The sequence below is a fragment of the Bidens hawaiensis genome, unplaced genomic scaffold (genome assembly GCF_021521415.1).
Source record: "Bidens hawaiensis isolate Kalapana, Puna unplaced genomic scaffold, B.hawaiensis_p1.1 tig00033828_1, whole genome shotgun sequence".
In the NCBI taxonomy this organism is placed as follows: domain Eukaryota; kingdom Viridiplantae; phylum Streptophyta; class Magnoliopsida; order Asterales; family Asteraceae; genus Bidens; species Bidens hawaiensis.
Genome location: NW_027495811.1, coordinates 12,908 through 37,212, shown reverse-complemented (window position 1 = coordinate 37,212; position 24,305 = coordinate 12,908). Strand labels below are relative to the sequence as shown.

At 37.1% G+C, this 24,305-nt stretch overlaps 2 protein-coding genes across 3 annotated transcripts; both read left to right on the top strand.

Annotated features, from left to right (window-relative positions):
* The first annotated feature begins 12,708 nt into the window (after window positions 1-12,708).
* LOC143585355 (uncharacterized) lies at window positions 12,709-13,242 on the top strand. Its single transcript, XM_077067165.1, has one exon. The coding sequence runs from the start codon at window positions 12,709-12,711 to the stop codon at window positions 13,240-13,242; it is 534 nt and encodes a 177-aa protein (XP_076923280.1).
* Window positions 13,243-20,734: 7,492 nt separating this feature from the next.
* Window positions 20,735-24,094, top strand: LOC143585353 (putative serine/threonine-protein kinase PIX13). 2 transcript variants are annotated; one of them, XM_077067162.1, is made up of 6 exons: window positions 20,735-20,890; window positions 21,380-21,708; window positions 22,309-22,444; window positions 22,531-22,673; window positions 22,760-22,883; window positions 23,438-24,094. In XM_077067162.1, the coding sequence occupies exons 1-6, from the start codon at window positions 20,824-20,826 to the stop codon at window positions 23,893-23,895; spliced, it is 1,257 nt and encodes a 418-aa protein (XP_076923277.1). In that variant the 5' UTR covers window positions 20,735-20,823; the 3' UTR covers window positions 23,896-24,094. The 2 variants fall into 2 exon arrangements, with proteins under 2 accessions (XP_076923277.1, XP_076923278.1); XM_077067163.1 differs by having other exon boundaries at window positions 21,377-21,708.
* The last annotated feature ends 211 nt before the right edge of the window (window positions 24,095-24,305 follow it).

Genomic DNA, 24,305 nt, shown 5'->3' with positions numbered 1-24,305 from the left:
GAATGCGATGAATTTAATGCGGAGGAGAGAGAAAAGAGCTGGTGCAATGAAACTATGACACGTGGAAAAAGCAAGCTGGCAACAGCTGTTGACGGGACGCGCGCCGTAAAATCCGCACCCACGCGCCCAAAAAATCGCGCCCACGCGCCTGAAAAAGCGTCTGGAATGACCATGTACTGTCACGTCGCCATAACTTCCTGCACGTCCTGACACTGTCAGAAGAAACCGTCGGACGACATTTCAACAATTTGGACTGTTCTTATCCTTTCACCATCTCTTCAAATTTCAAAAAGATTCAAAAGTAAGCGGGACTATACCCCTTACCTTGGCAACCAAGTAACTATAAGACAGGTGCGAGTACAGTGTTAAGGCAAAACCCTTCGCATACTTAGCACCTGCAGGGAATTGAAGCCAGGAATAACTTGGAAGTAAAGTAACTATAAGACGAGTGCGGGTACAGTGTCAAGGCGAAACCCTTCACATACCTAGCACTCCGCAGGGAATTGAAACCAAGAAGGATCTTCTGGGTCATGCTTGCGGAAACGGGAATAACATCCCCGCATACCGGGAACGTCGAGAACTAGATTGTTTGAAGCTCCAAGATGGAATTGGTTGTTTTAACATAATTGATCACTATGTTCAAAACTACCAAAACCTCATGGAGAATCTACACAAGTGGAACTCAACGCACCTGACTTGTGAGGAGGTTACACACCTACCCGCATCATACCCAAAGATCAAGCAGAAAAGTCAGGAATTTCTGCGTGACATTAGGGAAACCGCGGGAAGAATCCCCACGGACAACCTTAAAACCAAATCCTTTTCAAAACCCCTTGATTAAGTCCAAAGTTCACCTCACTTATTAACAATTCATGAGAAGAACATTGGACTGGGGGGACTTGAAGAGGTAGGTCCCAGCAGAGCCCAGTTGGACCCGCAAGACTCACCTTGAAGAGGGACGTTTGCGCAAGGAAGAACTGGTTCCGCAGGACCCACCATGCTCAGAGATGAAGACCTTACGCGCAGTACGCCAGCTGTTCCCGCAGGGAAAGCCTCCCAATGGTGAAGTACCCCGCCTGTCCCCGCAGCTGCGGATACAAGCCATCAGGGAAGGCTACCCGCACTAATAGCAAGGCTACACGCACAAGGCACTAAATAATTCAGTGTCACCTGAAGGAATGAGCAAGGCGGGAATACTCCCGCCCAAATGAGCCAGTCCGTATGCTTCTGGAAGATCTTTTGTACTATACCTGCCAAGGTATGGACAAAATAGACAAGATCTGACCAAAGCAGCCCATGAACCAATCACAGGGTGACAGCTCACCGACAAACAGTACGAGGAGCATGCTCTAGTACTGTTTGTCACTATTAGCCGCTGCCTACTCACCAACCCTTGTCGTGGCACGCACATAGCCTGCAGTTGGTGGAAAAGGAATAGTACACAGCCGGCCCGGTCACTATCAGCCGCTGCCTACCCACCAACCAGCATGGCATGTGCGTAGCCCATAGTTGGTAGAACAGGAATATTCTGCAGCTGGCTGTACCTGCTTGGAAACCTACCTTCGGCTATAAATACTCCAACACCTTGGAACGGTATGATCATCTGGTATTTTACCTTCACTAGCTATTTCTCTCAATATACACTTATATTCAGAGCAATCTAGTCTGATTCTCACGCCGGAGGGTGGTCACAAGGAGGAACCCCCCCCCCCCTTCTCAGTGACGAGCTCACGGTGTCTGTTTTGCAGGTCATCTGAAGAACATCCTTCTTTGCCGGACCTAAACCTCGTGGGAAACATTACTTAACCCCCAGATTATCCATAATCTACTCGGGGTCGATTAGTGTTTCTTCAATTGGGTGTCTTAATTTTGTAAGCTTTCTTGTTTGCTATAAACATGTTATCCTTTTCATTTTAAGATGTCAAAGAGTTTATATTCTTACACTAAGGCCCTAATATGGTAAAAGTGTGGTGTAAGTGGGCTATGCATGTTTATAGATGATAAGTTCCCTAAGATGTTGATGATTAAAATGTTATCTAGAGCGATTTTGGTATAGTTAAATTTACTTAAGGTCAGTTAGTAATTATAATAAAAGTTGATGATTGTATTACTTTAACATAGGGTCTACATGGGGTATTTATATGTGTGAGCTTACATTTTAACTTAAGTTATCCTTAACATTAAATAACTACAATATGATCTAACAATGTGTATATGGGTGTTTATAGGAGAGCATTAATCGAAAATCAATAATATGTTAAGAATTACTAGAACCATATTAAATCATATGCTATGTGTTGTATAAATTGGATAATATACATGTAAACTGTTGTAAAAATCTAATGAAAAGTATCGTAATTTTGATAGTGTTTTTTTTAAATCCAAATGAATATGCGTCTCCGCACACGCATGTGTGTGCAAATTCGGGAGAGGAGTTAAACCAAATAAAAGGTGAAAGAAGATAAATCAATATTTGTTCCGTTGAAATTAATGTACATGTTTTATGCAGTTCTCATCATATTTTGGTCATATAAATAATGCATATGTATATGTGTGTATAGAAACGGTTAAATACATAATAAATATTAACTAGAGAAATACAGTGTGTATGAATAACCAAAATAATGAAAGAGAAAGTCTATGGCTACAAACTCATGATCATGTGTTTGTCATTTTCTAAAGAAAATCACATTACTATAAAGTTCGTACTTGTATCTTAGGGAAAATCATTTTAATCTTTTGGCTATATTGAAACATAACTATTTGATCATTTAAACATGTTTCTATGAAAAATTGTATCAAAACAGAACATAAACGCGTAAGCCTAAACGGAACATATACATCACACGGTGTGTATGTTTGTTCCAGGGAAAGAAATAGAATAGAATGGTTACAAAAAAGGAAGACATTGACTAATTTTGTTATAATCATCTCCCATAACGGAACATACACCGAAACTGATCCAACACGTCTTTTTAGTTTTTTCTTGCTTCTTATTATTATTATTTTTCTTTTCTATGGTAATAAATAAATAAATGTGTGGACAATGGACAACTAGCAGATGGTCCCCTGTTGTGAATCCACATTTGAAACTAGTTTAAGTTGAGACAAAATGTTCTTTTTTGTAAATTTCTTAGAATCTTTATATCAATTTTCTAACACTGGCTTAAATCAGTCCAAGTTTACAACACGGTTTCTCTCTCCCAGCAACAACTAATAATTTTATTATTATATTCTTTTTAGTTATTATTTTACGATATTTAGTTTTTTCTTTATTATTATTATTATTATTATTATTATTATTATTATTCTTACTGTTGAATTTTGATTCTCTTTGTATTGCTTCTTATATATGTACTTTAGAGCTGAGGGTCTCTCTGAAAACCACATATTTATCCCTTTGGATAGAGGTACGGTGTGCCTACATCTCACCCTCCCCAGACCCTACCTATAGCTTTGCTGTTGGTGGTACTTCACTAGGTATGATTGATTGACTGAGTTTTTTCTTTGATAACTTATGATAGTAATTAGTATTAATTAGTTGTTTTAAGCCCCATGTGTCACGGTAGGGGCGTGGATTGAACTCGATAGGTATTGGTTTGGTTTGTCAAAGTATTTGTTTGAAATAGAAGGGGCAATTTTATAGAATAGTAACCAAGTTTCAAAAGTGTTTCAATTAGGTCACTCAACTTTAAAAAATGTTCCAATTAGGTCACTCAACTTTCGTATTTTATTAAATTAAAGGTTTTAACATGTTTTTTTAGCGTTTTTCTTTTTTGTTTCATATAGAAAATCTTTTTATCTTTTCTTTTATGTTGACGTTGACTGGTGATGTGGATTTTATTTTTTATTTTTGAATTTTAATATAATTAACGTTTTTTAATTTTTCAAAATCTAACTACATATATTGCAAATTTCGACACCAATATCTTATCCTCCATTTCTTTCTTAACGCACAAAAAATCAGAGAGACTCGATTTGAAGATTTAGTGACCCGATTTGAGAAAAATATGAATAAGTGACCTAATTGTAACACTTTTGAAAGTTGGTTACTATTCTATGAAATATTCCCGAAATAGAATGTATATCCAAGGATTTGAACTCAAGTACTTTGAATTGTAAACACAATGTCTAACCAACTGTGCTAGAAACCTGATTTATTTTGAAACGAAACAAAATTAAATGTTGATACCCTCAACCCCAAGTATTTAAAACGAGTCCCCTAATTAAAGACAAAGCGTTCGAGCTAGAAAATTAATTTCACACTGAATTCAAAACTATCGTTTAACTATATACTATAATAAAATTCTTAATATATAATTTGTTTATTTACTTATTGATCATGCACATTCTATTAAAAATTATGTTGCACTCAACATAAATTTTTTTTTTCTTCATGTCACATGATCTATATATATAATTAGGATCACGTGAGAACTATTTTAAAATTGAGTATTTTGAGAATTATTTTGAACAAAAAAAATTCTTTTAAAATAAATAAAAATATTATAAAACAAAAAAACGCATAAATAAAAAAAATCAAAAATTTTTATTTTTCATCCCGGTTTTATAAAAAAAATTAAAAAAATATATCGGATTAGCAAAATAATACATATAAGTATAATACGTATTAAATAATTTTATAAACGATATTTTTTATACACATATGTACAATTAAGATAAATGATAACGTACATATGTGCACATTATGTAAATCGAGATTAAATAAAAATATACACATGTATATAATTAGGTTTTTTTTAGAAACCGGGATGAAAAATAAAAAATTTTGGTGTTTTTACTTTATAAAAATTTTTGTTTTTATTTTGTTTGTTTAATAATTTTAAGGGTTTTTTTTTGAAAAAAAAAATAATTCTTAAAGTTTTCAATTTCAAAAAGTTTTTTTAGGATTCTCACCCTATATGTATATATATATATATATATATATATATATATATATATATATATATATATATATATATATATATATTTAACTTGGATACACCTTGAAATGTAGATTTCACTAATAGCGAGGGCCGGATGTACTTTTTGAATAGTAAATGTTGAGTGACACACCAATAGGGTTGGTGGCCTATCGACAAAGACAAATATTTTTAACACCAACAGATTAGAAACTTTGTGGTTCAAGTCTTACAGATAACAAAATTTAGTCATTCAAACACAAAAAGAAAATGCTGAGTAACGCTATATTTAAAGTTTAAAGACGTGAATGCACATAATATTGCAGCAATCCATAAATGTTTGGGAGCATGGTTTAAATGCGTTCTCATGTAAAATTAGATCCGTGAGAAAACCATTTTTATTTTCCTTTTAATATATTGAATCATATTCTCTAGGGTATGAAAGAGGAGGCTTCGGATGAGTGTTTTTCACATGTTTTGTTGCTAGAGAAGTGGGAGAGGATTCATTTTACAATAACATTATAGTAACTATTGTTATTGTAGTCGAATGTTTTGATACGTCATACGAGTATAAACCAATAATAAGATCATAAATAAATCAATAGTTATTCAACGATTTAGGTAGTTTGAATGACAACTAGATTTAAATAATAAAAGTGTAATACTTTCTTCAATACTTTAGTACCAATACAAGTTGAAATTGGAAATTGACTAATGGCGGAATTTGCTTTAATCACAACTTTTCGTCAAAATATCAATGTTATACATTAAATAACTTCATACAACCACTTTATATATATATATATTAGTTTTTAATGGCGAATACATGTATCTCTAAGGACTGTTTGGTAGCCCATTGGAGGTACCTATTAAAATGTTATGAGTCATTAAAAGGCTACCAAAAGTTGCCCCAAAATCTACATCTAAAATCCACCTATTGTATGTTTTATAAAACTCGAATCCGTACCACTTTAGTGAGGATAAACAACTGATGTCACTAGACGAAGAGGTTTAATTTCATTAATATAAAGTCATTATTTATAGGCACAAACCAGTGTTTATAGACTAAGATTTTACATTACATTATATTAGACTATGTGTGATGTGTTGTAAAACACACAGTTTTTCTTGCTAGTTTCTATGTCGTTTTGCGCTTAAACGTTAACGAATATCGATTGTTTTTGCGTGAATTTACATGTTTGTGTATGTGATAGGTACCATGTTGAAGAGAGCAAGAAAACGAGTCAAATGAAGAAAGAATCAGGTAAAACGGAGCTCGAATGAAGCTGGTACGCACAAACGAAATTTAAACGAGTCAGCAGTCGATAAACGAAGACCCAAAGGGCATGGCCACGCCGCGCGGCCACGTGACCCTTCATGGTCACGTGGCGCGGCGCCCTAGGGGTGTTCCGTGGCTGCCCAAATGCATCAGCATGACTATTTTGTCTTATATCGGCTTGTTTGGACCTAGTTTAGCTTGTTTATCAACTTTAATGATATATTTAAGAACTCTAAACCCTAAAAACGATTTGATCACGATTCCAGCCACTAAATATCTGTTCCAAACAAAATACCAAGGAGGAGGAGCAGCCGGTTCGTTATATCATCACCCGGTTTTCGATTTTGAGTATTTTAACGATTGTGAGTTCGTTTTTGAGTTTTAGACATTCAAACAAGTTGTAATCAGATTCTAATGAACATGTTTATCATATTTATCTATTTTATCTGTTGTTCATTCATTATGCTTAGCTAAACTTGTTTGAATCACCTAGGTTTGATGTTTAACGATTAAAATAAAAATAAACTAGTTTAGGTTGCTTAACGAGTGGTTGATTGTTTCTCTATTGTCAAAGTTCATATTTTGTGATTTAACCCCATTTATATCTGCTGCCATAGATGTATTTTAGGTTGCATGAGCCCCGTGTGATTGATTATTGCATATATTAGTTTTGTGTGGTCGTTAATTGCATAGTTCGGTTAATACTTTGTTTGTTGATTGATGGTGATAGACGTATCCTTAGGATTTGTGTTGCATAAATCATTAAAATCAGTAGATTAACCACCTTTAAGTTGGACCAAAACCTTAGGTGTCGGCTTATCTTACTGGTTAGTTAATAAGGTTAGTCGTTACGAGACCACGTGCGGTTTTTCCCACTATTGACTAGTTTAAGTTTGTAAGTTGAGTTGTTTTATCCTTAGTGTTGAATTATCGCATTTCTCGTAGGTTTATAACAGCTCGAACCTTAGCGAGTCTTGTAGCTTAAACATGGACCAAGTGTTGAGTTCTTAGGGTACTTAGAATAAACAACCAAGTATTAAAAGTTAACTAGACGTCGTTAGGGATTTCTGGTAAAACTGACCGTAGGGACCCAGTTACCCTAGCCTCTCCTATGTTAGCTCATATTTAGAACCTTGATTTCAACCACGTGTTAGCATCTGAGCCATCCTACAGCCGTTAAGTCATCCTACCTAGGTGATTCACTTTCCCGTTATCGTTAAATCCTGTTAAGCATTTCAGTTAGTTTTATTAAGTTAAGTTAAGTTAGTTAAGTTAATTAGTTTAAAGTAATTAATATAAAATCAATTAAATATTATTAGGTAGGACTTGGATTAGGGGTTATAATCTGAGCCGTTCTCACGTGTCTTCGAGTTCGATATCCGGACTTTCCTTTTCTTTGCTATATGCGACCGGTAAATTTGCCGTTTGTGTAAACTAGGATAGATTGTTTGGTTTTTAAAGCTTAGTTGCGATTCGTGTTTTATTTATATAAATGTTTACGCATATCAAGTTTTTGGCGCCGTTCCCGGGGACACGGTTTGAGGCTATTAGAGAACGACCCGAGTTTGGGGACTTACGTGTTTTCTTTTTACTTGTTTATTTGCTTTTATTTGTTTTTAGTTTAATTTTAGCTTAGTTAATTTTAGTTTTTCTTTATAGTCTTATGCGTTATACCCGCTCACAAGGACCTCCGAAGCTTGAAACGTCTGACGATACCAAGAAAGTCCAACACGAGAGAGAACGTTTTGTTTCACCGACAGGTTCTGATTCTTCTTCTTCTGTTTCTTCCGCTTATTCTAGGGATAGGAACATGGGTGACCAACCGATTAGGATAGTAGTAGCTGACTATGGCAGGCCGACTCCGAATCCTCATTCTAGCATCACCTTACCGAACGGTGCCACCACTGGCAACTGGTCCATTCCTGCCCACGTCATGCAACTCATCAAAACCGCAATCCAATTCCAAGGGCTAGAGAGCGAAGATCCTTCGAACCACATCGACATGTTTGTTCAAATCTACGAAACTTTCAATATCGGCAACATGAACGATGAAGCCATATATCTTTGTATTTTTCCTCTCTCACTTGCCGGAAAAGGCTATAAATGGCTGAAGTCACTACCTGCTGGATCCATCACCACTTGGGCGGGCCTTCAAGAGAAATTCATGACCAAATTCTTTCTGCCTTCTAAATCCGCTCGACTCCGTGAGCGGATTTGTTCCTTTCGCATGAGATCCGAGTCTTTCGGGGAAGTATGGGAAAGATTCAAGGACCTCCTTCTCAATTGTCTTCGTCATGGTTTAGATAAGTGGATGCTCATCGAGAAATTCTACTATGGAGCCACACAGCACGTGAGAGAGATGTTGAAGCAGACTGCTAACGGGAACCTCCTTAAGAACAAAGATCCCGATGAGTGCACGTCCTTTTTGATGATCTAGTAGCGAGCTACGAGGGGGCACGAGGGCATAAATTCTTCCACGTCATCAAGAGGAGTACTTCAGGTCGATTCGAGCACTAGCATGCAGGTGCAGATTGATGCTTTGAACAAAATCTTTAGAGATCTTACCGTTAAGAGCGTCACGAAGTGTGAGGTTTGCCGAGGGGGTCATGACACCATTGACTGTCTTGTTAATCCGGGTTTCAATCAGGAGGAGGTTGACTTCGTCAACAACCCCTTGAGATATCAAAACCCCGCCTTTGGAGGGAACACTGGCTAGAGAAATCAGAATAACTATCGAGGTGGACAAGCCAGTGGCTACCAAACCCAATATCAAAACCAGCGTCGTCGAGAGAATCTATTCGGGCAGGGGAGTTTAGGTCAGGAAAGTTTGGAACAAGTGGGGAGAGATGAGAAGAAAGCTTCCCTGGAGGAGATGATGGCTGAGCTGCTGAAGCGAGATGAGAGGAACCGAGTGACAAATGAGGCGAAATTTGCGGAACACGATGCTATGCTGAAGAACCAAGCCACGTCTCTAGCTAATCTTGAGTATCACGTCAGAGATATTGCCATCCAATTATTCAAGAGAGCATCAGGTTCACAACCAAGTAATACTGAGAAAAATCCGAGAGGGTTCGCCAAAGTGGTGACTACTAGGAGCGGTGCAAGAAGAGAAAGAGAGGCTAATCCTTCGAGGGTTGTCACACCTGTGGTCGATGAAGATGAGCAGGTGGACGAGGAGATCCAGATGGAGCCTCCTCCGGCCAAGGCACACCAGCAGACTATTCCAGCGAGCACGAAGCCGACCGATATACCTTCATCATTATCAACCCCACCTTTGAGAGTCTACAAACCCAAACTGCCTTATTCTGGGAGACTCCGATCGGACAGAGACGAGGAGAAAAACTCCAAGTTCCTTGAACTTCTCAAAAAGCTTCACCTGAACATTCCTTTCCTTGAGGCACTTACTCAAATGCCAAAATATGCCAAATTTCTCAAGGACATTCTTTCTAATAAGGAGAAGCTAGCTGAGGTCTCTTCTATTCCGTTGAGTGATGGGTGCTCTGCAGTGTTGCAGAGCAAGTTGCCTGAAAAGATGGCCGATCCTGGGAGTTTTACGATTCTCGGCATCTTAGGTGACGATACGGTTCGACATGCTTTGGCCGACCTTGGGGCCAGCATCAATCTCATGTCGTATTCTGTGTTCAGTAAGTTGGGTCTTGGCGAACCGAGACCGACCCGAATGAGTATCCAACTTGCTGATCGTTCCGTGAAATACCCGCGAGGGGTGGTCGAGAACATGTTTGTTCGTATCGACAAGTTCATCTTCCCGGTGGACTTTGTCATTCTTGATATGAATGAGGATGATAGTATCCCTCTCATTTTAGGCCGACCATTCCTTGCCACCGCACTGGCGTTGATCGACGTCCGTGAGGAAAAATTGATTCTGAAATTTGGGGATAATAACGTCACCTTTGACGTAAGACAGTCACTCAAGCACCCCAAGTCGGCGGACGACTCCCTGTATTTCGTTGACACCATTGTATCATATATGCGGGAGTTTTTCACTGACATCTGTGGAGGACCTACCTTGGACCCACAGATTCTCCATAGGGATATTTCAGAGGTCGAGATGGTTGCCATGACCACTCAACCATTGATGGATGACACCATGTCACCGCCCCTAGATTCAGAGTCAGCTGTTGAGATCGTGCGAGACGAACCGAGAGACCGACCTTCTGTTGAGAGCCCTCATCCTTCCTTAGAGCTTAAGGATCTACCCAATCATCTGGAGTATGCATTTCTGGACGATGAGAGGAAGCTACCCGTCATCATCGCGTCTGCTTGACGGAGGTCGAGAAGTTGAAGTTGTTGAAGGTGCTGAAAGCGCACAAGGAGGCGGTAGCATGTAAGATTATCGACATCAAAGGGATTAATCCCTCATTCTGCACTCATAAAATCCTCATGGAGGATAATTTCAAATATGCCGTTCAGCCTCAACGGAGGCTTAATCCGAAAATGCTAGAGGTCGTTAAGAAAGAAATCATCAAACTCCTTGATGCAGGAATCATATTTCCCATCTCTTATAGCGCCTGGGTGAGTCCGGTCCAAGTGGTTCCCAACAAGGGTGGCATGACTGTCGTCACCAATGAAAGGAACGAGCTTATTCCCAATAGGACCGTGACCGGTTGGAGAGTCTGCATCGACTACCGCAGAATGAACGATGCCACTAGGAAAGATCACTTTCCTCTACCCTTCATTGATCAGATGCTTGAGCGTTTGGCGGGTCAGCAACACTACTGTTTTCTGGTTGGTTTCTTCCGGTATTTCCAAATCCCGATCTCTCCCTATGATCAGGAGAAACCACATTCACCTGCCCCTACGGCACTTTTGCCTATACACGTATGCCCTTTGGACTCTATAACGCTCCAGCTACTTTCCAGCGATGTATGGTGGCGATATTTCACGACATGATCGAGGATTCCATGGAGGTCTTCATGGACGACTTTTCTGTCTTTGGGAATTCTTTCGATCATTGTCTCTCCAACCTTGATAGGATGATGACTCATTGCGTCGATACCAACCTAGTTCTCAACTGAGAGAAGTGTCACTTCATGGTACGCGAGGGCATTGTTCTAGGACATAGGATCTCGAGTGCGGGGATCGAGGTCGATCGAGTTAAAATTGAAACCATTTCTAATCTTCCCCCGCCCACTTCTGTGAGATCCATCCGTAGCTTCTTAGGTCATGCAGGTATCTATCGCTTTCATTAATGATTTCTCGAAAATTGCGAGACCGATGACCAAGCTACTAGAGAAAGACGCTCCATTTGTCTTCTCTAAACAGTGTATAGAGGCGTTTGATCTTCTAAAGGATAAACTCGTTAACGCCCCGATCATGATTGCTCCTGACTGGTCTATGCTATTCGAATTGATTTGCGACGCGAGCGACTATGCCGTTGGAGCAGTGCTTGGACAGAGGAAGGAGAAGCACTTCCACCCGATCTACTATACTAGCCTGACCCTAAACAGTGCTCAGGAGAATTACACCAACACCTAGAAAGAGCTTTTAGCTGTGGTGTTTGCATTTGATAAGTTTAGGGCCTATCTTGTTCTGTCCAAAACAGTCGTCTACACGAATCATGCTGTCATTCGTTATCTTTTCAGCAAGCAGGATGCTAAACCTCGTCTCATCCGATGGATTCTACTGCTTCTGGATTTTTATATTGAGATCCGTGATAAAAAAAGGGGCCGAGAATGTGGCGGCCGATCACTTGTCACGTCTTGAGAGAGCCGAGATTGGAGCTGCTGGGGTCAACATCAATGACTATTTCCCGATAGAGAATCTTATGTTTGTCAAAGCACAGGATGACGGCTACCCGTGGTTTGCCGATATCGCAAACTTCCTCATCAATGGTTCCCTTCCTAAGAGGATGTCTCACCAGCAAAAGAAGAAATTCTTTGCTGACGTAAAGTTTTACATCTGTGACGGCCCATTTCTTTTTCGTATAGGTGTTGATCAGCTAGTGAAGAGATGCGTAGATGTTGAAGAGAGGTGGCGGATTTTGAGCCACTGTCATGAGGGACCGACAGGAGGTCACCATGGTGCTGTTCTTACTGCTAAGAAGGTCTTCAATTCAGGATTCTATTGGCCTTCGATTTTCAAAGATGCTCATGCGTTCGTTAAAAGCTGTGACCGATGCCAGCGTGTTGGTAACATTTCATCCTGAAATGAGATGCCCCAAAATGCTATTCAGGTTTGCGAGGTTTTTGACATATGGGGTATTGATTTTATGCGCTCGTTCCCATCGTCTAGAGGTAACAAATACATACTTGTGGCAGTTGATTACGTTTCCAAGTGGGTCGAGGCTAGAGCCATGCCCACTAACGACGCCCGAGTTGCGGATAGATTTCTTAAAAATCTCCTCTCTCGTTTTGGTGTAACGAAAGCCTTTATCAGCGATCGAGGTATCACTTCTGCAACGCACAGATGGAGAAAGCGTTGCAACGCTATGGGGTCACCCATCGGCTTGCGACTGCCTACCACCCACAGACTAGTGGACAGGTGGAAATGAGTAACCAGGGCATCAAACGCATTCTTGAGAAGACGGTTGGGCTAAATCGAAAGGATTGGTCCGACAAATTAGATGATGCTTTGTGGGGTTTTTGTACAACGTACAAAACTTCGACCAGTTCCACACCGTTTCGGATGATTTATGGGAAAGCCTGCCATCTTCATATTGAGTTGGAGCACCGTGCTTCTTGGGCGCTTCAAACAATTAACCTTGATCTTTCGACTGCTGGAGTTAACCGTTTCCATCAGATACATGAGTTAGAGGAACTCTGCGATCATGCATATGCACACTCGTATAATTATAAGTTGAAGACCAAAGAGCTGCATGATAGGAAGTTGAGAAGTGATAAACAGTTCAAGTGTGGGGACGCCATACTTTTGTTTAATTCCCGACTCAAATTATTTCCGGGAAAGCTTAAGTCCCGATGGTATGGACCATACACAATTAAGGAAGTCTTCCCATATGGAGCGATAGAAACTGAAGACAAGAATGGGAGTTTCAAAGTTAATGGTCACCGTCTGAATCACTAAATTTGTGAGAAGGCGAGCATGGAGGAAGGCGAGGTTTTGCGCCTTACAGCATCTTTGGGTTAGACGTGAGAGATAGGTCCGGCTGAGGACCCGTTAAACCAAGCGCTCTAGGGAGGCAACCCGAGTTTTTTGATTTATTGGTTTTTGTTACAAAGGATCCTCCCAACTGAAGCCGCTCGTACTCAATCTCCATTCGAGCAGCTGATTTTGAGGGTATTCTATTTGTCTTTTCATTTATAAAATTAATTAAAAAAATAAACGAAATACAAAAATATATTTATTTCTTATGTTTTTGTTTTCTGTTTTGTACGCCACTACATGCGAGCGAGTTTGAGTTATTGTATGTATTATTATGCGCATGGTAGCTCTGATGGCGTTTTGGAACTGGGTGTCCCGAGGTTGCGTCCGTGAATGAAATGTTATACGGTCGTACGATTGATACACAACTGGTGAAGATTCTGCATATAAACCATGGGAGTAACTCGTTCTCTGTTTTACTCTTGAAAATTAAAATTTTTGATTTGATTTGATTTTATTTCTTTTACTTGTTCTCATCGAGGACGATTTTGTTCTAAGTGTGGGGATGCGAATTTCTTTCTTAACGCACAAAAAAATCAGTGAGACTCGATTTGAAGATTTAGTGACCCGATTTGAGAAAAATATGAATGAGTGACCTAATTGTAACACTTTTGAAAGTTGGTTACTATTCTATGAAATATTCCCGAAATAGAATGTATATCCAAGGATTTGAACTCAAGTACTTTGAATTGTAAACACAATGTCGAACCAACTATGCTAGAAACCTGTTTTATTTTGAAACGAAACAAAATTAAATATTGATACCCTCAACCCCAAGTATTTAAAACGAGTCCCCTAATTAGAGACAAAGCGTTCGAGCTAGAAAATTAATTTCACACTGAATTCAAAACTATCGTTTAACTATATACTATAATAAAATTCTTTATATATAATTTGTTTATTTACTTATTGATCATGGACATTCTATTAAAAATTGTGTTGCACTTAACATAAATTTTTTTTTTCTTCATGTCACATGATCTATATATATAACTAGGATCACGTGAGAACTATTTTAAAATTGAGTATTTTGAGAATTATTTTGAACAAAAAAAATTCTTTTAAAATAAATAAAAATATTATAAAACAAAAAAACGCAGAAATAAAAAAAATCAAAAATTTTTATTTTTCATCCCAGTTTTATAAAAAAAAAATTAAAAAAATATATCGGATTAGCAAAATAATACATATAAGTATAATACGTATTAAATAATTTTATAAACGATTTTTTTATACACATATATACAATTAAGATAAATGATAATGTACATATGTGTACATTATGTAAATCGAGATTAAATAAAAATATACACATGTATATAATTAGGTTTTTTTTAGAAACCGGGATGAAAAATAAAAAATTTTGGTGTTTTTACTTTATAAAATTTTTTGTTTTTTTTTGTTTGTTTAATAATTTTTAAGGGTTTTTTTTTGACAAAAAAAATAATTCTTAAAGTTTTCAATTTCAAAAAGTTTTTTTGGGATTCTCATCCTATATGTATATATATATATTTAACTTGGATACATCTTGAAATGTAGATTTCATTAATAGCGAGGGCCGGTTGTACTTTTTGAATAGTAAATGTTGAGTGACACACCAATAGGGTTGGTGGCCTATCGACAAAGACAAATATTTTTAACACCAACAGATTAGAAACTTTGTGGTTCAAGTCTTACAGGTAACAAAATTTAGTCATTCAAACACAAAAAGAAAATGTTGAGTAACGCTATATTTAAAGTTTAAAGACGTGAATGCACATAATATTGCAGTATTCCATAAATGTTTGGGAGCATGGTTTAAATGCGTTCTCATGTAAAATTACATCCGTGAGAAAACCATTTTTATTTTCCTTTTAATATATTGAATCATATTCTCTAGGGTATGAAAGAGGAGGCTTCGGATGAGTGTTTTTCACATGTTTCGTTGCTAGATAAGTGGGAGAGGATTCATTTTACTATAACATTATAGTAACTATTGTTATTGTAGGTGAATGTTTTGATACGTCATACGAGTATAAACCAATAATAAGATCATAAATAAATCAATAGTTATTCAACGATTTAGGTAGTTTGACTGACAACTAGATTTAAATAATAAAAGTGTAATACTTTCTTCAATAATTTATTACCAATACAAGTTGAAATTGGAAATTGACTAATGGCGGAATTTGCTTTAATCACAACTTTTCGTCAAAATATCAATGTTATACATTAAATAACTTCATACAACTACTATATATATATTAGTTTTTAATGGCGAATACATGTATCTCTAAGGACTGTTTGGTAGCCCATTGGAGGTACCTATTAAAATGTTATGAGTCATTAAAAGGCTACCAAAAGTTGCCCCAAAATCTACATCTAAAATCCACCGAATGTATGTTTTATAAAACTCGAATCCGTACCACTTTAGTGAGGATGAGGTTTAATTTCATTAATATAAAGTCATTATTTATAGGCACAAACCAGTGTTTATAGACTAAGATTTTACATTACATTATATTAGACTATGTGTGATGTGTTGTAAAACACACAGTTTTTCTTGCTAGTTTCTATGTCGTTTTGCGCTTAAACGTTAACGAATATCGATTGTTTTTGCGTGAATTTACATGTTTGTGTATGTGATAGGTACCATGTTGAAGAGAGCAAGAAAACGAGTCAAATGAAGAAAGAATCAGGTAAAACGGAGCTCGAATGAAGCTGGTACGCACAAACGAAATTTAAACGAGTCAGCAGTCGATAAACGAAGACCCAAAGGGCATGGCCACGCCGCGCGGCCACGTGACCCTTCATGGTCACGTGGCGCGGCGCCCTAGGGGTGTTCCGTGGCTGCCCAAATGCATCAGCATGACTATTTTGTCTTATATCGGCTTGTTTGGACCTAGTTTAGCTTGTTTATCAACTTTAATGATATATTTAAGAACTCTAAACCCTAAAAACGATTTGATCACGATTCCAGCCACTAAATATCTGTTCCAAACAAAATACCAAGGAGGAGGAGCAGCCGGTTCGTTATATCATCACCCGGTTTTCGATTTTGAGTATTTTAACGATTGTGAGTTCGTTTTTGAGTTTTAGACATTCAAACAAGTTGTAATCAGATTCTAATGAACATGTTTATCATATTTATCTATTTTATCTGTTGTTCATTCATTATGCTTAGCTAAACTTGTTTGAATCACCTAGGTTTGATGTTTAACGATTAAAATAAAAATAAACTAGTTTAGGTTGCTTAACGAGTGGTTGATTGTTTCTCTATTGTCAAAGTTCATATTTTGTGATTTAACCCCATTTATATCTGCTGCCATAGATGTATTTTAGGTTGCATGAGCCCCGTGTGATTGATTATTGCATATATTAGTTTTGTGTGGTCGTTAATTGCATAGTTCGGTTAATACTTTGTTTGTTGATTGATGGTGATAGACGTATCCTTAGGATTTGTGTTGCATAAATCATTAAAATCAGTAGATTAACCACCTTTAAGTTGGACCAAAACCTTAGGTGTCGGCTTATCTTACTGGTTAGTTAATAAGGTTAGTCGTTACGAGACCACGTGCGGTTTTTCCCACTATTGACTAGTTTAAGTTTGTAAGTTGAGTTGTTTTATCCTTAGTGTTGAATTATCGCATTTCTCGTAGGTTTATAACAGCTCGAACCTTAGCGAGTCTTGTAGCTTAAACATGGACCAAGTGTTGAGTTCTTAGGGTACTTAGAATAAACAACCAAGTATTAAAAGTTAACTAGACGTCGTTAGGGATTTCTGGTAAAACTGACCGTAGGGACCCAGTTACCCTAGCCTCTCCTATGTTAGCTCATATTTAGAACCTTGATTTCAACCACGTGTTAGCATCTGAGCCATCCTACAGCCGTTAAGTCATCCTACCTAGGTGATTCACTTTCCCGTTATCGTTAAATCCTGTTAAGCATTTCAGTTAGTTTTATTAAGTTAAGTTAAGTTAGTTAAGTTAATTAGTTTAAAGTAATTAATATAAAATCAATTAAATATTATTAGGTAGGACTTGGATTAGGGGTTATAATCTGAGCCGTTCTCACGTGTCTTCGAGTTCGATATCCGGACTTTTTCTTTAATTTTCTATACGCGACCGGTACACTTGCCGTTTGTGTGAACTATGATAGATTGTTTGGTTTTTAAAGCTTAGTTTCAATTTGTTTTATATATATATATATATTCGCACATCAATGTGTAACTTTAGAGTTGTTATTGTATAGTAAAAGTGTTGTCATGTGTCGTTACATAGACACACTATTTGTTTCTACCTTTGATCACACCATCAAAGGGTATTGTGACGATAATTAATTGAGAAAATTACCTAAATAGCCCTTTTGAAGAGAGAGAAAGGGCAATATAGCCTGTGAGATTTCAATTTCCAAAAATAGCCCACCAAATCCAACGTTCTCGTGAGTTTTTGATATCCCCCGTGAGTTTTCGTGGACGAATAAAAATATGCCATGTGTTTCCCATTTCCACCTACCACGCTATTATTCATCCCAAATCTATCTGAAGCGTTATTTTTGTCATCAAATATAACCTGAAGAAAACCAACTGTAACGTGATGTTTCAAGTTGTTCTCATCGGCAACGTGAGTTTTCAAAATTCTGGTTTTTAAAGTTATTTTGAAATTCATCTCCAAAGATGAATTTCAACCTCGAAGACGATTTTCAATTAAAGTTCATTTTCTTCTTCTTTTGTAAACCTTTTTGAAACCTTTTGTATGTTTTTTCATATCCTCGCAACCATGTTCTTATTCTCCCACTCCCGTATGAAGCTGTTCGGGTTGGGTTGTTCATCTACTTCTAGGTCTTGAATACAGTGGCCTTCTCAAGCTTGCGTAAATCTGAATCTGATTTGATAATTACAAATTAGTCTGTTATTATTTTCAATTAGTTGTGAATGAGTTACATATTTTCAGTGAAGTGTTAATTTCTTGATATTTGTTTTCAGATGGTTGGGTTAGGTATCTCATGCATAATCGATTGGAAGGTTTTAATAGTTTTACATTGGTCTATCCTTCCTTCATGTTTTGTAGAAGCACCAGACTCCATAGATCCAAATCTTGTTAACGGCGAGGATCCGCGATTTCCTCCGCTGTGGATCGTAGATGTGGTAAGTTTATTTATTTATTTATTTGTTGTTTACAATATTCTCGTCATTCTTTATAGAATCAGCCTCAGAAGGCACGGTCACAAGCTCCATGTGGGTAAGCTTACTTGTCGGCCTCGTGCTACTGTTAGGTCACGATTTTTATACTGAGGATCCTTTATCCTTGACTGTCTTATGGATAGTTTATCCTTGAAATATACATCAGGATATAAAGGATCGACGATCCTCGGTATTGTTTGTTGACTAATGATTGCGTTTAGTATGGTGATGTGTTAGACAGGTATATCAAATTTAAGACGAACTTGCATCAATTATCCTCATGGGACATCCTATAGCTGGAACATGGATCTAGGATCCTAATTCAACATAGCTGATTATGGACGAACTCTCTAGAAGATTGATGTTTAAACAATAACAACGGTATCTAGACCTGGTCTACCGCTTTGTTCGCTAGTGAGTGGCTATCAGCACGTGGTCAAAGAGCACGTTGGTGAGGAATTGAAGACTAGCGGATTTATAGGATGAAGTTGTTAAGTTTGTTAATTACTTTTTCCTTATATATTTGAGTATGATCGAGTAGGAAAACACATGTACTTACACACACACTAGAGTAGAAATTAATACTCTCTACACACTAGCATACTCTGTAACCTCCATCGTATTCTCCACTACATTTTTAACCACCCTTTGTTCTATTAATATAATCGACGGTGATAGTTTTCACCGTCCGGGGGTTTTTTGTGCCGGAGACCACGATAATCATATACTCATCGACCAAAGGTTACCTTGTTGATCATTGACTAAAGTAATCCGACCAAAGATTATCTTATTAATCCTTGACCGGAGTTATTTTACCAAAGATTACCTTGATAAGTTTTGACCGAAGTAAGACTATCTTGGTTAAGGGCTTTTTCCCTCGTGATCAAACCTTTGTGTTCACCAACATTACGCATATACATTTGTCATTGTCGAGTTAGCACCTCACCTCACATAACAAATTTGAATACTTGATCCTTAGTAGATTTTTGTCCAAAACAGCTACCAGAATGAAAAACAAAACAAAAGGCACAAGATTTATGTTTGTGAAGAGGAGTTAGTGAAGATGATGACACGAGTATGGTGGGGGGAGAAGGTGGAAAGGTGGAATATGGGAATGTTGAACATATTTTTGGGTATGATTAAATGTTGAACATATTTTTGGGCCATATTTTAACGTATAACATAAAATTGGTTCTAATTTTATTGGTCCAGCCAATAATTGACTTGCAACATATATTTGGGAAACAAATTAACGTACAACATATAAACCGGATATATTTTATTGTTGAACATATTTACGGGCCATATTTTAACGTATAACATAAATTTGGTACAAATTTTATAGGTCCATCCAATAATGGACTTGCAACATGTATTTGGGAAATACTTTAACGTTCAACATATAAACCGGGTATAATTTAACGTAGAACATATTCTTAGGCCACATTGTATCGTACAACATATATTTGGTTCAAAATTTATCGGTCCATCCAATAATGGACTTGTAACATATATTTAGGAAATACTTTAACGTTCAACATATAAACCGGGTATAATTTAACGTAGAACATATTTTTGGGCCACATTGTAACGTACAACATATGTTTGGTTCAAAATTTATCAGTTATATTTGATGACAAAACACTGAGGTTGGTCCATATTTTTTGGCCACATTGTAACGTACAACATTATTCTCCGAGGTTGAAATTCATTTGAAATTCATCTTTGAAGATGAATTTCAAAATAACTCAAAAATTATTTTTTTTGAAAACTCACGTTGCCGATGAAAACAACTTGAAACATCACGTTACAGTTGGTTTTCTTCAGGTTATATTTGATGACAAAAATAACGCTTCAGACAGATTTGAGATGAATAATAGCGTTGTAGGTGGAAATGGAAAACACATGGCAGATTTTTATTCGTCCACGAAAATTCACGTGGATGTTAGATTTGATGGGCTATTTTTAAAAATTGAAATCTCACGGGCTATATTGTCTTTTCTCTCTCTTCAAAAGGATTATTTAGGTAATTTTCTCTTATTAATTCCGATGGACGTTGACACAAGTGTACATACATGAAGGTTTGACTTTAACCATTGCATTCATTCGGCTGTCTTGGTCATCCCACACAAACAATTATTTTCTTGTCCATAAATATAAATGGATACCTTATATTCAAATCAATTGTCTGCCATTCTAAGTTACTACATTGCATAATAATTTTCATAAAGAAAGAAAAAGGTCAAATTATCTAAACAAATTTCAGTCAAACAAACAATGTCACTACAGCTCATAAATACATTCAACACTTTGAATTCTCATATTGAAGGAATTAGTTAACCATGGGTCTTTGCTTCTCCTCTTCCACCAATCAAAACCCAAATTCCACTGGCAATCTTAGCTCCTCAGGTACAATCATCAATCAAATCTTTCTTTCTTCTTCTTCTGAATGAATTATTATTTATATATGATTATGTTTCTGGTTTTGGATTTTATATCATCTTTTTTTTAAAAAAAATGTATGATTTATTCTGTATTCTGTTCTTGGGTTTTCATGTTTCTGTTGGCTTGTTATCAATTTGTATTATTGGGTTGTTTAATCTATATTTTTTATTGTTTAATACAGAATCTTACTTCAAGTTTATTTATTTATTCCTTTTAATATTGTTTTTATATTCATAACTTCTGTTTTTTCAGTTGAATTAGGCAGTTTATATCCTGGGAAGTTGCTTCTTCTTTTTCATCTTTTAGCCAAAATTTAAACTTTTTATATGAATTTTGTCTTTATATTCTTGGATTTTTGTTTGTTGACTTTAGTCAAGCTTTTATTTTTCCATGTAACTTTGACCATATAATATTGCAATCTCATGTTTTTAATGATTTTTGCACAAATAGCAGCCATTTCACAGACCACAATTACCAGTACTGCTACAAACTCATCATCAATAGCAAGCAAATCATCCCATGACAGCCAGTTTTCCGCGGCAACCGGCAACGATGAGGTGGGACCCGGTGGCCAGATCCTGCCTCATCCAAATCTTAGGATGTTTTCTTTTGCTGAGCTCAAAACTGCCACTAGAAACTTTAGAAGCGATACGGTTTTAGGCGAGGGCGGTTTTGGTAAGGTTTATAAAGGGTGGCTTGAAGACAAATCCACTTCAACAAGTAGTGTAATTGCAGTCAAGAAACTGAATTCTGAGAGCATGCAAGGATTGCAAGAGTGGCAGGTAATTTTGATGCAAATATAATCTGTGACAGTTTGGATAATGAGTTGATTTGGGTCGTGTTTGATTTGAAAATATCAGTTGAGTTGGTCAAACACGCTAAAAGTTTTATAAAATCTACTTTTAAAGGATATGAAGATATTTTTGTCATAAGTAGCATATTAATCTTTATAAAAAAAGGTAAAGAGAAAAAGAATGAAAAAGTATTTGTGGGTGGAACCAGCATAGCCCATAACAGGCTGATTTTTTTGTTATTTATAGTAACTATTAGGGATATCATTCTATCAATTTATGACATGACCAGAAACAAGACAAAAAATAATCAGATTTTAGGTAGTTATATCTAACCTGTTTAGAAAACAGGCCGTGATCGAGTTGACCTGTTTAATTAAACGGGCCGTGTTCTGTGTTCTGATTGACTTGCTTAACCCGTTGAATTAAACATGTCAACTTGCTAACCTGTTTTACTGAAAGACACTGACCCGACAAGAAAAAGTAAAATGAAATAAAAAGGCAAAGTGTTTCTGGGTCAAACCGACCTGGCCCTTAATGAAAAACGCTTTCAGATGTTAATAATTAGAATGCCATGTTTCATTTGAGCAGGCAGAGGTTGATTTTCTAGGCAGGCTTTGGCACCCAAACCTTGTTAAACTATTGGGATATTGCTACGAGGGTGCCGAGTTGCTACTGGTATACGAGTTCATGCAAAAAGGGAGCTTGGAAAACCATCTGTTTGGAAGTAAGATTTTCTTTTAAATGTTGTTACAGCCCGTAAGAATATCGAATTTGTGATTATCATATAACCAAACGGGTCTAACTGTGCAGGAGGGTCCACGGTTCAGCCACTTCCATGGGATATCCGGCTCAAGATATCGATAGGAGCAGCTCGGGGGCTTGCGTTTTTGCACACGTCAGAAAAACAAGTTATTTATCGAGATTTCAAGGCATCTAACATTTTACTAGATGGGGTATATTGTGTTACTAATGTACTTAATGTTATGAATCGGGTTGTGTTTCTCTGTTCTAATAACCTTCTTATCCTTGTTTTGGCCAGTCTTATAATGCAAAGATATCTGACTTTGGGCTTGCTAAAGTTGGCCCATCGGCTAGTCAGTCACATGTAACGACTCGGGTCATGGGAACTTATGGTTATGCTGCTCCTGAATATGTTTCTACAGGTATTATATATGAGTTCTGTAAGCTTATGAACCACACCACATGGTCCATAACTCAGGGGTGTGAATTTATGATATGGCATGGACCTAACACGAAATTCGTGGGGTTGGGTTTAGTTTAAACGGGTTCCAGGTTCATGTCAGTTTCGGGTCAAACCAGTGAACACATTTAGCTAAAAGGGTTGGGCTTGTGTTGACCTGATGGGTTCGCAGGCTGACATGTATAACCCGTTTGCTATTAAAGTTTTCTTATAATTTTCTTTTAATCTACAACTTTAAATGGTTGTGAATTTTATTCCAAAGTTTAAAATTGATAAGAGAAATCGACATTCACTTTAATAGTTAAGTAACTGTTTTATATCTATATGTATATGTATTGCTATAAGTTAGCCATTGTAGAGTATTAATACGTAAAAATTAAAAAGAATTCAGCTTGAACGGACCGTGTTCATGTCAACCCGTAAACATGCTCCGTATAGCACCCCTGGTTCATATGGCTACATTGAACAAGTATATGGTGCAACCGCGTCTAAGAACACATTTTATTTATTTTACAGGACATTTGTACGTTAAAAGTGACGTGTATGGTTTTGGCATTGTATTGGTTGAAATGTTAACGGGCATGCGGGCACTTGACACCACCCGCCCCGCGGGCCAACACAATCTGAGTGACTGGGTCAAGCCGTACTTATCCGACAGGAGGAAGTTGAAGAACATAATGGACTCACGGCTCGAAGGGCGATACCCTTCAAAGGCCGCAGTTCAAATTGCCCAATTAGCCCTTACATGTATCGGGCCTGAACCAAAAACCCGACCATCGATGAAAGAAGTAGTGGAAAAGTTGGAACAACTTGATGCTATCAATGAAAGGCCAAAGGTACCTAGAGTACACAACTCAGCTCATCATTCTCCATATCGACACACCCAACACACTTCACATCATCGTCGTTCTCCACAGCTTCATGGTGCTCAAGAAGGGAACCGAGGAAGCAACCGTGCACCAAAAGGGTGGTGAAGTTACAATTTTATATTATTTACCCTTGGGGGATTAAGATTTGTAAGTATCATACGAATGGATATTTATACACATTATGGTCAAGTGCATTGTTTGTATAATGTACCTATGAGTACTCTCAATGACTTTGTGAGATTTGTGAATTGTTGATATATGTACTTTAATAGCAGTTAAGACATGTTTAATGTTGCTTTTGTAATTTTGAGTTTAGAGATTTCGTTTTGTATTGCAACGGTTTTGTTACATATAGAATAGTTGTGTAAAGAAAGCTTCTTTTGTTCATCAGCCCTCCCTTTTATTTTGCGAATTCAATAACAACCAGGTGCTTAGTTTTTTTTGTTTGTTATGTCATTTGTATTTATGTATCGATATAATCAACATATTTGTTTATCTCAGACTCTTGCTGTTGG

What these genes read in the sequence shown, in the direction of transcription:
- LOC143585353 (XM_077067163.1), top strand. Translation starts at nt 20,824, where the DNA reads ATGGGTCTTTGCTTCTCCTCTTCCACCAATCAAAACCCAAATTCCACT. An exon ending in AAGGATTGCAAGAGTGGCAG is followed by an intron (nt 21,709 to 22,308) that starts GTAATTTTGATG and finishes TCATTTGAGCAG; the next exon opens with GCAGAGGTTGATTTTCTAGG. An exon ending in GGAAAACCATCTGTTTGGAA is followed by an intron (nt 22,445 to 22,530) that starts GTAAGATTTTCT and finishes CTAACTGTGCAG; the next exon opens with GAGGGTCCACGGTTCAGCCA.
- LOC143585355 (XM_077067165.1), top strand. Translation starts at nt 12,709, where the DNA reads ATGAGTAACCAGGGCATCAAACGCATTCTTGAGAAGACGGTTGGGCTA.